The sequence below is a fragment of the Oryzias latipes genome, chromosome 12, assembly GCF_002234675.1.
Source record: "Oryzias latipes chromosome 12, ASM223467v1".
NCBI lineage: Eukaryota > Metazoa > Chordata > Actinopteri > Beloniformes > Adrianichthyidae > Oryzias > Oryzias latipes.
In genome coordinates, this window is record NC_019870.2 from 4378817 (window position 1) to 4393759 (window position 14943).

Genomic DNA, 14943 nt, shown 5'->3' on the forward strand with positions numbered 1-14943 from the left:
GACAATAAAACCCGTAAGTGTGAATGATTTGAACTTGAAATAGTGAGCAGAGACGTGTCTGCTGTTTAAACAGGGAACAGCGGAGGAGGACCACTGCTTAATGTTCTGCTTTTAGGGGAGTGACTTTTGTTTAACCAGTGAAATTCTGCCATAAATTACTCAGCTGTGTAAAAGTGATGCGCATAAAAAAAAAACAATGAACCGCCCGATCCACAATGGAAAGAAAAATAACAGTGGAAAGTGTGTGCAATAAATACAGTTTTACCTAAAATGAAAAGGTTTTAAATATTTCAGAGGCTTAAAATTTTATTGCATATCTTGAAGAAAAAAAACTGTTTGCCAATTGCAATTATTAACCAACTGGTCACCAAATTATCTCAAATTAAGTTAAATATTTTCACTGCAGCATTTTTCAATCTGCTAAAGCATCAGTTCTGCGTTTTTCTAAAAGGAAACTCCTCTGCTGGAAAAGCCAAGAAGCTTTCATGGGTGTGCAGTGAGTGTTTGTCAAAGATTATGCAGCCAACTGTGATGCAACAGCTGCACAAACATCTGCAGGCTTTATCAACACAGGGTGTGAACCGCGAACGGCTTTTCTCCTGAGCGCGTTTGTGTCAAAGTGATGTGGTCAAGCCAGAGATGTTTGGAGGATAATTAGAAAGTTTCTAGATTCAGTATGAAGTCCTGCAAAAATAAAAACATGTAATAAGTAAGAAAGAGACACAGGATTTGTGTTAATGAAGGGATGTAAAAGCAGCAGAAGATGCAATGGAAAGTAGGAAATGTGTTCTGTAGGGTCTGATCTTTAACCAGACCTGTAAAAGTATAAGAACATCTTAAACAGGAAGAATTGCTTTTTAAAGAAAATCTTACTTTTTTAGCCAACTTCTAATGAATAATACAGTAACTTAGTGAATTCAATAGCAAATTTGATTATATAAATACAATATAAACTATATTAAACATTAAAGACTATCTTTTGATCTGTAAAAAAAAAAAAAGGTTTTTTAGCCATAATAAAGAAAAACCTGTGTCGTTTTCTCTCCTCACTACTTGATGAGTTCAACAAATTGTACTGCTGCCCGGATTTACAATTCCAAAATCCGATGCACTTAAAATTTTCCAGATGTTTCTTTGTTTTTCTGTTGTCGTTTTTTTTTTTTAAATAGTGAGCATGGGGTCCAGACCGCTTTTAAAAATCCAGGGGACTGAATGATTCTGCCGCTGTGGAGCAGAGATAGGGCGGTCGACTTCCAATTGGTAGATTGTGGGCTCAATTCCCGTCTTGCCCATCCATGTGTCCAAACCGTCCTTGGGCAAGACCTTGAACCTCACTTTGCCCCTGGTGGTTATAGGTTGGCGCCGGTGTTCGGCAGCAGAGCCGCCATCAGTGTGTGTGAATGACTGCAACTGTAAAGCACTTTGGGCCTTTGTGGACTGTAGAAAACCGCTATACAAGTATACGCCATTTACCTGAGTGTTTTTTTTTTTTTAGTAGTTAGTGAGGATAGTCAGACATAGCCTCTGTTTGCGCGCTGTCCCGCTAGCTTACAGCCCTCCTCCACAACCCCAACCTAACCTAACGTTACAGGTGCAACAAGCAATATTGGAGCTTTCCAGCAGCACGGTTTTGATCCAGAATCCAGCTCAGATGAGGAACAACAGCGTATCTTCTACGTCACAAAAAAGCTCTTTTTATCGTCTGCTCCTGATTCGCAACGATTTGAACAAATAAATACTCAGAAATGCAATTCTAAGCACAATTTTCTTTAGATACGTCCTCCATTATCCTAAGGTTAATGCCACAAGAACATGCTAAGAACACCAAAAAGACCATTTTCATTTGAGTGGCTCTTTAAACACAACCTTGTTGGATTCAACACAATACAGGGCTGCTCGTGTTCTTGCAAAAACTGACGCAGGTAAAGTCTGTGTTCAAAGTAAATTACAGGCTTCAGATTAATAACAGTTGTGCCTTCACGGAGTCACTTCCTGCTGCTCCTGGTGCGGCGGCTCCTTCACAAAAGGCTCCTGGTTGCATCCGTGAATCCACGAGCCCGGATCCGGACGCAGTCGCCCGCTCGGTTTATCATTTCCGAGCACCAGTTTATTCACAGTCAATCTTTTACCGATCTGAAACATCAACCCGTTTATCAGCTTCCCGTTTCTGCCACGTTCAAGAGGGTCCAGGGCAGTCCGTTGCTAGGCAACACGAACAAACATTCTCCAAAATAAACCATAAATAACGGCAGCGGTTCACGGTAGGTGAGTAAAAACGTGTCTTGAAAAGTAATCTGATATGACACCCGTCCTAATTTGTTGCCTCTGCAGATAAAACTTGGAAGCAGAGTCGTTGGTGCCCACAACTCTGGACATATTTAGTAGTTGTGCTGCAGTAAAGAAGCAAAACAAAAGGAAGATGAGGGGGTAAACTCCGGAAAAGAACCCCCAATGGTCCAGCATACGAAGGCAAAAGGCATGCTGAGCCTGTCCCCCTGAGGCGATGGGACGCCTTCTCAGAGGACTTTCCTTTCAGGAGCGAGGGACTAGCAGAAGGTCAGGGTTCCCCGATTAACCCTGAGGTAATGCTGGCCTGCCTTGCGGGGTTGGCGCGGGTGAGAGGAGTCCAACGGCTTAAATTACATCCCTTCCTCTGCGCTCAGCACAAGCTAGGTCACCGGTTTCAGATGAACATCAAACTCACATTTCAAAGGCCGCAGCAGGAAGGGCAGCAGGTTCGCGGTGCAACTATTTTAGGTTCTTTTGGAGAAGCTCCCGTTTGTCAATTGGAACCCAAATTCCATTTTTAAAATAAAAAAATAAGTATCACATTTAACTGATGCTCAACAGGTTAGATTGTAAATAATTAACTCTGACATTCAGTCGTGGCGTCTCCGCCGTCTCAGGCCAATGAAATGTCAAGCTGTCATTCTGCCAAACCAGATTAGTTCAGCGTCGCCGTTATAAACATGACACACTGCAGAGTGTGATCCTCTGATCCATGAAACGCACCGAGGGCCTCTGACACACAAGAGAGTCATGACGTCGGTTGTGTCTGAATTCACTCACTATTTTATATATTTTTATATATATATATATATATATATATATATATATATATATATCAAAAATGTGCATAATTTGCTCAAAAATGTGCAAATATATATATCATTCAATTCACAAAGTAAAAACCTAATAAATACAAATATTTTATGAACTTTATGAATCCACCGTGTTCTGATGATAAAAACTTTGAGGATTTCAAATCTTAAATATATATACTTATTTTTTTCCTTATGAAAAGTTGTTCAAACGCAGTATATTGTGGTCAATATTCGCAAATCCAGTTAGCATTGATCCACTGGTTTTTCACAAAGACCTCTGGGAAATTTCTAGTGCACTAGATTTTGGATTTTTTGGATTCCGACAGCTCCACAAAATGCCAAACACACTTTATAGTGTAGTGAGTAGGGAGGGAATTCGGATACAACCTTCAATTCCAAGACCCAGCGCACTGAAAATTTCCCAGAAGTCTCTGTAAACAACTAGTGTGCATGGATGCTACTTACATTGGAGAATATCGACCAAAATGCATTTCGTTTATTTAAAAAAATAAAAATAAGCAAATTATTAGTTTTATAAAGGATCCAAGTTTTCTTAATCAGAACACAGGACTTAGTAAAATGTTTACATAAATAACGTTTTTACTTCGGCTCCTGGTCGTAGAAAGCATATTCCCAAATTATGTGAAAATCCGGCGCACTGGATGATCCCGCACTATATAGTCTTTTGGGGGTTAGTGAGGGACACAGCCGTGAATCTCTTCCGGAAAACCCCAACATCCTGAATAAGAAAAAGCCATGTGAACGCACGAGTTTGATCCCGTCATCCCGAAAAATTGTCATATTCCTGACTATTGGTTTTTAATAAATATGGTGGAATAACTAGATTTTCTGATGGTTTCATAACTTTTTTGATAGAACTAAATTGTGCTTTTTTTTTTTGCTTTAAAAGTGACTGCCGGCTGTTATGGCTCTACTTGTAAACTTAAAAAAAAAAGTGGGTACTTTTTTTTTTGTTTTTACTTTGATATTAAAATCCAGGAAAAGTAAAAAATAAATACTTTTTTTTTTTTAACCAGCAGTTCAATAGAATTAAATGAAAAATAAAACAAAAAAGGCAAGTTATCACATTCAGTCTTAGTAGTAGCATTTTTATTAATTTACAGTTTAATAGTTTATCTTTAAAGTGTTTATTTATGGCAATGCCTAATATCTATGTTTATCAGTATAACCCCAAGATATCTTTTTTTTACTTGAAGATATTTGTCATTTTTTCACTCAATAATTTCACAATCAACCTAAAACTGCTTGAAAACAAAATCAATTCCAAGTACTTTTTTCTACTATATGTTCTAACAAAGTTCAAACATGTAGAGACAAGAAAAAAGGATAACTCCACAATTAAAGCAACGACGAGATTAAAAAAAAAAAAGAAAGAAAAAGGTCTTAAAAACCAGGTCAACATCCGCTAACGAATGAGTAGTACAGAATCCCATCTCTGTTTGTTTCTGTGTCATTCCTACGTCATTGTAAATCAGAATATACTCGTAAAAATGTAAAAAAGGTTTGTTTTTGTTGGTGCACAACAGGTTAAACATACAAGCAATTAGAAAAATATTGTTAGAATAAACACTCCTCCTGCATGAATGCAGCTCAAAGTTTTCCAGTTTATTACATCGGTCCACACAAACCCATCGCTGCTGTTCTTAGAGGAGGCGGAAACGTCAAACGCCTCCCATCGAGCAGCTCTGGGATAATTAGAGCCAGTCAAACCAGTCTGCAGTCTGGTAAAGTGTTATCCAAGCTGCAAAGCTCAGAGTCATTTGGTCGTGCTTGTTGTTTTCCACATTCATGAATAAAGCAGAGTCAGAGGCCTTTGATTCTCTTGAAGACTATTTTAAGACCACCGCTGCCAGCAGGGAAATCTCCTTTTTAAAAAGCCTGGTGTGTTTGTGTTGATGATCTGAAGGCGTGATTAGCTGCGTTTTGCCTTAATTTGTTTCTGGGGTTTTTTTGACAAAGAGAGAGAAATGTTAGAATCTTCTTTGCCTTTGGGCTGCTCTCTTTAGGACTCAGCCAGTCGTGATAAAAGCCCTTTATTATCATAATTATTATTATACTTTTAGAGGTTTAATTACATGATCAGGATGAAAAATGTTCCTCCTAAAATACATTTTTCTTTGTTTGAACTGTTTATAAATCAGCTTTCAGGCCACAAAACATCTATCCATCTTTTTTTTTTAAAGGGTTTGGATAACAAACATGATGAATAACAGATGTAAACATAGTAAAGTTTAGGATAGTTGTGAGTTTAAAGTATTTGTAAACGTGCAGGACGACACATGTAGAAATGGTGTCTGCTGCCCAAACCCGCTGAGGAAGAGGAGCCGCTTACGAATATTTTGCCGTCCGGGTAGGAGCAAACAATACAGAGTTTGTTGTTTGCAGATGACACCGCTGTTTATTTCTGGGGATTAAATCGGATCCTAATTTTGCTTCCAAAGCTAAAATCTGAATTCTAGTGACCACTTTTAAATGAAAGTCAATGTAAACTGGTATATATGAACATTTTGCGAACAAACTCTCAATTCACACGTTGCTCTGCAAGTTTCTACGACTTTTTTTAGACTCTACATACCAAACATGCAGCCATTGATCGTGCACTGAGAGTTAAACCAGGTGGAACTTTGACCAATCAGGGAATCAGATTCGGTAGTGACGCGTGGATGGCGTCCTTTTTAATTCTTTTAACATTGATCACTGAGGACAAATTAATAATTGTGGTTTGCATCTGACCGGAATTACGCGACAACAAGTCTTTTATATATCGGAATAGAGTCGTGACAGAAAAAGCCTGAGGAGAGATTTGCGGGATTTCCACTGCTTTAACATTTCGCACCAAGCTGTAGTTGGTAAACGGCAGAAAAGGAGAAAGAAAAAGAAGAAGAAGCCCTTATTTGCTGTGTGAACACCATATGCTAAAGCTACATTCAAGTTCGCACCGTAAACACAGCTTTCGACCCTCGACTTTTTGATTTCTTTGATTTCATTCAAGCAACTTCAGCAATAAAAACAAAAATATATTAAATCTATTTAAGATTTTAATTCATAAATTGATCAGAAAATTGAGAAAAATTACAAAGTAACATGTTTACACTGAAAAAAGAAAAAAGAAATCATGAAAGCAAGATTCCATCAAATACGATTGTCAAATATAAAGTTAGCTTTAACCTTCAAGGGGTTTGTTTGGGGTTCAATCTAAAGCAGCCATATTTTTATAGCCCTGCTCCAATTTGCCAATTTTTTTCTTATAAAGCCCTTTTAAAAGATTTCGTTTCCAAACCGTAACTTTATCTGTATTTCCCATATCAATCAGGAATATTTTCACAAAATGTCACTCATCTGCACTGAATCATTAAATTCAATTATTGGTTTATTTAGGGATCCCCATTAGTATGTATCAATATAAAGAATATTCTTCCAGGGGTTCAAGAATTCAGATTCACCTTGAACTGAAAAAACGTTGAAGACTAGTTTAAAATAATTGGAAATAAAGTCAGGCTTGTAGGAGGTTAACAAAAACAACCTCCATGTTAAAAAGATACTTTAAATGGTCAATTTTAAAGCTTGTGCCAATAAAATGTTCATTTTTTCTAAGATTAAATTAAACCTTTTGAATTAACTTAAAGAATTAACCTTTTTTGATATAATTTTTTTTAACATCTTTCACACATCTGATTATTTAAACTTACCAAAATCAAGAGTCAGTATTCAGATGAGGAATTCCTGCAATAATTACCAACAAAACTGCTGGAAAAAATAAGAATTTTGCATCTTTTTCATAAATGTTTAGCGTTTTCCAAGTTAAAATAGACTGAATAAAGGTTGTTTTTAACCCACCCTTAGTTTTGGCACTTAGTTAGGAATGTCACCCAAAGCCTGAAGGTAAATAAATTTGCATCAGGAAAGTTTTTGTCCTGCTGTTGTCTGCAGGTTTACTGTCCATCCTCCTTAAGTGGTGACGTCATGAAAACAGCTTTAATTGGTTTTTATGTATAAATAATATCAATTAGGGACTCATTTTTATTAAATAAAATCAGGGGGTTTGTTGGTTTACCTTTTCCTCCTCCTCCTCCTCCTCCTCCTCCTCCTTTCCTTCTTCATCCTCTGGCGATGCCTCCCTTCCTGCGTCCTCCTTTCGGTTCTCCTCTTCACCTCCGTAAACTTTAACCTCCCCCTCGTCCTCCCCCTGGGACACGGCGTGAGAGCCAGACAAGGAGCGACTGCCACAGCCGCCACCGCCGCCTCCTCCAGACGCCGCGGACCGCCTCGGCTCCATCAACTTCTTAGTTCCTCCAGACCGCAGACCAGCCAGGCGCCTCCTAATTAACCTGCCGCCGCACCTGCCCGGTTCATGGCGTCCACGTGCCTCAGCGGCGGCGTCCAAAGTTGCCGGTACGGATTCGAACTCTCGCTGGACGGTTGCTGGAACGGCGAGCCCCCCAAAAGGCGGCTGTAGTCCCCGCGTCAGCTGGTCGGCCGCCCAGTCACAACGTCCCTGCACTTCATACCACACACACGCGCGCAGCCTGCTGTGACCCCGCCCACAACGTGTCAGCGCCGACCAATCAGCTGCCCGCTCTCCCCTTCTTTAGATATGCAGCTAAAACACGACGTTTAGGTAAAACTTGGAGGCTGCCATGAATATGAAGTAACTAAAAAACCTGTTTGTTTTATGCATACACACACATATATATAAATATATATATATATATATATATATATATATATATATATATATATATATATATATATATATATATATATATATATATATATATATATATATATATATATATATATATTTTTTTTTTTTTTTTATTCTTATATTTGTTGCGTTTAGTGTCCTGGGTGTCTATTTTCTCATTGTTTATTCTCACCACAAGAGGCGCCTCCAAAGGGGGCCTTCAAAAATGGTTGGCAACCTCCAAAGTCCCCCTGACAAAATTACTCTTTAGTTATTTTTGAATAATCTTATCTTTAGCTTAATTTAGGACATTTTACAAAAACTGGAAAACTTTAAATTTAATTTTGAGCAAATCAATATGATTTCACACCAGAGCAATCTTTAATTGAATGAAAAACAATTGAAAACAGTTTTAATCCTCAAAGTGCATCTTTTAAACTTAAAATAATTACTGAAAATAAACAAATGTATGTAAATAGTTGAAGAGTTAAGGTAGTTGCAAGGATGTCAATGTTGGAGCTAAAGCTCGGGTGTTAAAGGGTTAAAGTATTAATTCCAGTATGTAAACACTCCAAGATAACAATTTAAATGCTTTTAATTTCTTTTTTCTTTTCATTTCCACAAAACAACATAAACGACAGATCTTGCACAAACTTATACAACGGACACGAAGGGGATCAGGAAGAAGAAAACTTGTTTTTCTGCCCTTTTTATTTTGTTTGGATCAAACAAACTATTTTTACAAAATAAAATAAGGTACAGTATCGAACTATACTGAAATATTTAGAATAAACATAAGTGTGGGCATCTGGAATGAAGCAACAAGGTTCATTGATTGAATTATTGAAGCAGTTTGATCAATACTTGAATGAAGGAAATGGGCGGAAGACTTTGGGGAGTGGTCTTCTGTTTTTTAGAGTAGCTTGTGTAAGCTGCACGCCGTTGGTTACAACCTACAGTAAACACAAAATACAGAAACCTGAACTGGATCACGCCTCTGCGTCTCAGTCCAAATATGGCGCTACAAACATCCATCTGTTTTCCAAACCGGCTAATTCCCCTTGGGGTCAAAGGGTCGCTGGAGCCTATCCCAGCTACTGCTGGTTGAAGGCAGGGAACACCCTGGACAGGTCGCCGGTCTGCTTGAGAGCCACACAACTAAAACACACTCACACCTAAGGGAAAGTTTGGAAATACCAAGTAACCTAAAAAGCAGGAAACCAGAGTTCAGGGGAAAAAATCCGCACAGCTGGGATATGAACCAGGATCTTCTCCTGTGGGGTGCTAATCACTACACCACCATGCAGCCTGCAAACAAACAGGAGTTCATCATTTCACTTGCACTTCCCATAGATATCTCTGTGGTCACTAAAAGACTACAGATGGGCCAAAAAAACAACAGATGAAGGTAAAAAAGTGAGAGCTTTCTTTCCATTGACATTTCTGGTTAAAACAATTCAAGTTAAAAAGCTGTTGATAAAGTCCAATGGGAGGTCTGTGTCATCACATAACTCTGATGCGGTACAATGAGGTAACGTCTTATTTTAAGGGCTTTCACAGCCCTTAAAGTTGGGAAGATTTTAGCTCAATTTTAGTTTCAGTATTTCTGTGTCTTAAAGGTGTTCTTCTTTAGGTCAAACCATCCAGCAGTCACTCCAGCTAAAGGCTTTAAATATTGACCTTTGGGTGCAGTCCTGGGTTTAATCCAGTATGCATAAAGATTAGCAAACAAAAGGTTGCTTCATCCAAAATAATAACAGTGAATGAATGGAGCGCTGTTCAGGTTATTTCATTTCAAGTCTCTGATTGAACACAGTGTCATCATAAAGTTTGCAGAACAATCCAATTTTATCCCTACTAGATGGTAAAATTGTTTTTTAATGGATAAAATACTCCTTTGAGTTGATGTTTTACTGTTAATTCTAAATGCCTGCCTCCACCTCCTCAGTCAACGTGGTGACTAAACACACCTACAACTGGCAGCAGGTTGCCGTTTGGCGTCAGAAGAGAACTGGACAAAAGTGTCCAATTTTTAATCTGCTTTTATTGAGTCTCTCCACTCGTTTTTCCCATCATGTGTTGCCATGGAGACCCACAGAAAAACAAAGACAAGAAGGTTGTGTGGGTTGTGTCAAATATTGCAGTGGTCCTAACAAGGTTTTTAAGGTTTGGTGGCGCTTATAAAAGTAAAATCCACCGAGTCAAAAGTGGCCTTTTCTAAGTTTCAAAACTCAACCCTAGGACCCATCCGACTGAATTAAAGCGTGCAGAAAATGCACATATAAATTGTAATAAACAATAATACTTTTCAGTCAGAAGGGAATTAGGTTTTTCCCACGGACACCAGAGATTAAAACCGATTCAAATACCTGTTATGTCAAAGGAAAGCAGCTTATTTTAATGCGTCTGACACCGTCTCACATGCAATGTTTGCACACGACAGTGGGAGACAAACACAACCTGCTCACAGAGGGAGGAAACCTCATGAAGAGCAGAAGAGGAAAGGGCCCTCCTCCTCCTCCTCCTCCTCCAGAACCAACAAACAACAATGTGCAGTGGAAGGATGTTAAGTGATCACAACATTCCCACGGAAAAAAAATATTCCAGCAATGAGTGACAAAATCAGGGAAAGGGACTACTGAGGGGAAACCGAGCCTGAGCGGGGAAAGAAGAATTACCACACGGTCCTGCCACGCAGAAAGGATTACTCACTGATTTCTCCTGATTTCACTGCTGTTTATTCAATCTTCTTTTTCAAACCTTGCAGACCATCAAGGATGGGAGGATACACAAAATTCACTTCAAGTCTATTATTAAAATGATAAATATCTTTACATACCAGTAAAATGGCCCACACAGTGGCTAGCAGCTTTGCCTCGCAGCAAGAAGGCTCTGGTTCAAATCCCACCTGGGATCTTTCTGTCCACAGTTTGCACGTCTGGATTTTCTCCAGGCTCTGGTTTCCCCCCACAAAAACATGCTTTCGTGGGTTAATTGGTGTCTCTAAATGGCCCTTAGGTGTGCATTTCAGCGTATGTGGTAGTGTAGTCTACAGTCTAGCAACCTGTCCAGGATGTACTCCACCTGCACCAAACAGTAGCTGGGATAGGCTCCAGCAACATACTGACCCCCAATTATTTTAATCCAATTGCAAAAACAGAAATATCTGAACGTCTTCTAGTAATTTTTTTTTTTACATATTTTTTACAAATAAGTCATTGTACATTTAAATTGTTTTTTTTTTTTAATGACAATCATCCAAAAACATGGACGTGTTTGCATATATGGAAGAGAAACTCATTACTTATGCATGGATTAGTAATACAGTATTGTATTACTCATCAGTGGAGTTTGGCAGCTAAGTAAACAATAACTTGAATATGTTTGGATTGAACTTAGGCAGTCTAAATCTTCTTCCAAGCGCTTTTTATTCAGAACATTTTAATGCACAACAATCTTTTCTCTTGTTTTTATTTATTTAACTGCACTGCAAAAACAGGCCCCAGTCAAAACATTTTCTTCTTAAATGTCTTTTTTTAAGAAAAGAAAAAATCACTAAGAGGTATTTTCTTAAAATCAGACTATTGTGCTATTGAAAACATTGTTTTATTAGATTAATTTTCCCTGCAAAAAAGCAAATCATTTTTTATGAAACATGTGTTTGCATGTACCAGCTTGCACAGAATCCATGGGCACAAAAACTCCTAACACTCTTTAATCAACAAACTAGTGCAGGTTTTAATGCTTTATAAAAGTTCCAGGCCTTTTCAGTGACTATTCTAAGATTGTAGAAATGTAAAGCTCCATCCCACACATAAATGGGAGACATTTGGTCTGATCAGCTTTTCAACTTTTGTTCTTAAAGCTCTTATTTTTTTTTATAAATCTGAAAAATTGCACGTGATGAGATTAAAAAAGTGTATTTATTTCTTAAATATAAGGTTTTTTCTGCTTTAAAGACAGGAAAACACTTTAATTTATTTTTATTGATAGGCGGAAGGTGCAGGACGCAGGTACACCACTAGGTGTCACACTTGTACGTAGCTTTCCTTTGATAACTGATCTGAAGAGTCACAATATCACATGAACAACACATTGTTAAAGCAAGCAACACAAAAACAACTCTTATTTTTTACACACTGGGACACTGAACCATCACAGACCACAACGATGTATTCTTATTGATCCGAATTCCTTAAATTGCTAAATTATTTCGTTTTTTTAAAACCTTTTCAAAGATGAAACAGTTTTGCTTTGAGGTATTTAGTCTAAAACTTGTGCCTTCAAACTGTTTTATCTGAGTATTTCTGCTTTTGATGAATTTGTTTTCAGAGTCACACCCACTAAGCGAGAACACATATGTAACTAGACCAAACTGGTTTACAGCCGTCGGTAAACCCTGAGCTGCAGGGACAGTTTGGCCGCCTTTTACAACTCTCTCTGTCCACGCCGAGCTCCCCGGAGAACTTCATTTAAGGTGTGATATCAGTTCAACCCTTTTTGTGTTGACACAGTGGTGTGAAACCAGAAAAAGACATCCTGAGAGATCAAAGTGAAGTATTTTCAATAGACCTGCTGTCAGGGTCAACTTGCACTTTCAGCATTAAAGATTAAGATAATTTCATCCCTCAATGTGTCCGTTGATCAGCTCCAGTCTCAGGATTATCCTAAACTGGAGTACAGATTGTGATTTTTACGTAATTGCCATAAAAATATAGTTGAAAGCTGCAAATTATAGAGAGGTGAAATTATATTAACTGAATAAATGCTTTTTTTTAATGACCAATGGTGCCTACAAGTTATTATTAGTTTATTAAAAAGGGGACGGTGAAATTTCTAAGAGCACATGACAACACATTTATGCTGGTGGTGTGTTTGACTTTATTTGCTTTTATCTTGGGTGTTTATGTTTTTATGGCACTTATTTATATTTTTTTTAATCTCCTTTGATTGTTTTAATCTTTTAGTTGCTTTGAGCTTCTGACTGTTTTTCGCCTCTGGTCATTTTAAGGCACCATATAAATGAATGGAGTTGAGTAAACATGGTTAAAAAAGCCAGAATTAGCCAAAGGTTATTTTTGCTCTTTAATCCCCTTGACTATGATGTAAAAAGGCAAAAACTATATATATATATATATATATATATATATATAAATACACATACGTATACAATATAATACAAGATACAAACCCTTTCTATCAAACTGGGCCATGATACATCCCAACGTATCACATATTTAATCGCAGTTAAAAAATTAATCTGTAAAACTTTGATTTTCGAAGTATCACATTGTTTCTACAAAAAACAAATTAAGCAAAAAAAAAGAAAGTGATGCAGTTACATCATCTGCTCAGTTGGGGGCGCTGTTTATGCAAAACAAACTGACCAAAAAGGAATAAAAATCCTTTGGCTAATGATTTTCACCAGAGTTCACCTGTGAGTGGATAAAGATCCTTGTTCTCAGGTGGAACAAGGTTCTGGATCCAGAGTTCAGATGACTTCTCACTAAAGAACATTTCATAGAAGATATGATACCACACTTGAAATTCAAAAAGATATGAAGAAGGGACTTGAAACATTTTAGTCAACATGGTAACCTTGCTGACAAATTAAATTCTCCTGCAGGTCAACTTGTTTTTTCTGCACTTTTGTTTCACATCTAAATATCTGATGATTTTGCAAATTCACCTTAACACCTCGCTTATGTTACATCAAAATAAAAGATTGTAAAAAAAAAAAGTGAAAAAAGAAACCTTGTGAAAAGAGGAAAAAAAGTGGTCCCAGTTTAGAACCCTGCGAAACACCACAGTTAAAAAGCAGGGGGGGGGGGGTGTTGAGAAGGACATTAAATAGACTCTTTTTACCACAAATGTTCTTCATTTCATAAATAGATTTATCTATTTGTGAATTGGTACTCATTTTGATCTTTCAAAAACAAAAAAATGTGTTTGTGAATAAAAAGGTTATAAAAATCCTCTTAACTCTACTTTCTTATATAATTCTTTGCTTTGAAAATACATTTTTTTAATTTATCTCTTCACTTGATAACATTAATTGAAATCTACTTCAACTGCCACTTGGTCGAATAGTGGATGACATAAACCTTCTGGAGGACGTTTTGATGCATTTTCCATAGAACTGATTCACAAAGACGTGATATTTGTGACTAAAGAGCTTGTTTGTCATCAGCCCTAAACTACAGACGGTGAAGCACATTCAAGTGGTTTACGAGAAAAACAAATGGAAAAAAATTCGAAGCCAAATTTTACTACAGAAACCCTTCAGAGATGAAATATGCTTCCTGTTATGACTGCTGCTTTTCATGTCAGAGCTTTCTGAATCACTCCGGTCTTTCCTGGTAAGCCTGATCTAATTTTTAGCCTTTCACATGTCAAGAAGCCTGCTGTTTCTCTGACACTGGCCACATTTCACTGAGCGCTCTGGGTGCTGCCGAGCAGATAGTGCGGCAAAACAAGCGGCTGGTTAACCAGAAGTTGATCTGGAAATGTTCAGTTTGTTGACAGAGTAATGGCTTGAGGAGAACTGGGAAATGGAGAGAAAAAGGGGGTGTTTCTCAAGAAGGGAGCAGGTTCCTTAGAGCAGGTTGATACTTGATCATTGTCATTTAAATAAGTATTTAATGAGCATTTAAAAACATCAAACATGGAAATTTTGTCTTTAAATGGTTCAGCGTCTTCCAAAGGTCGTCGTACGTTTAGTAGAAATTAACTACGGTTTTGGCAGCATTGGGTTTTGTTTGCATTTTTAGGAACCATTCAGACATTTCTACGGGTTGAAAGGGGATTTAAATAAAAAAACAACTGAGTGTCCAATTGTGTTAAATACCAAGGAAAAACTGTTTTGAATTTCTGACATCTGAATATATTAAAAATATGATTTTGAAAACCATAAAAAAGCTGTAAAAGTGATAAACCTTCAGTTACAAATGGGCTCTTTTTGGAATTCTAAAATCCCTATCTCTCTTTTCTCTCTTCCATCAGGTCCAACAAGAAAAGTAGGCAAATATAATTGATATAGTTTAGCCTCAAATACCAAAGGGGTTTATATAAATAAACACCTCGTGTGTCTGAAGAGTCATAATCCCTCATCGTAACATTTGTCCAACTCAAGAG

General features: G+C 37.5%; 1 protein-coding gene across 4 annotated transcripts in view; it reads right to left on the reverse strand.

Annotated features, from left to right (window-relative positions):
* The window catches only part of mast4 (microtubule associated serine/threonine kinase family member 4), a 133457-nt gene extending 125781 nt beyond the window's left edge, over window positions 1-7676 (reverse strand). For all 4 annotated transcript variants that reach the window (XM_023960995.1, XM_023960994.1, XM_023960992.1 and 1 more), the window contains exon 1: window positions 7180-7676. In XM_023960995.1, the coding sequence (XP_023816763.1) occupies window positions 7180-7401 (222 nt within the window). In that variant the 5' untranslated portion in view covers window positions 7402-7676. The remainder of the gene's footprint in view (window positions 1-7179) is intronic.
* Window positions 7677-14943: the final 7267 nt, after the last annotated feature.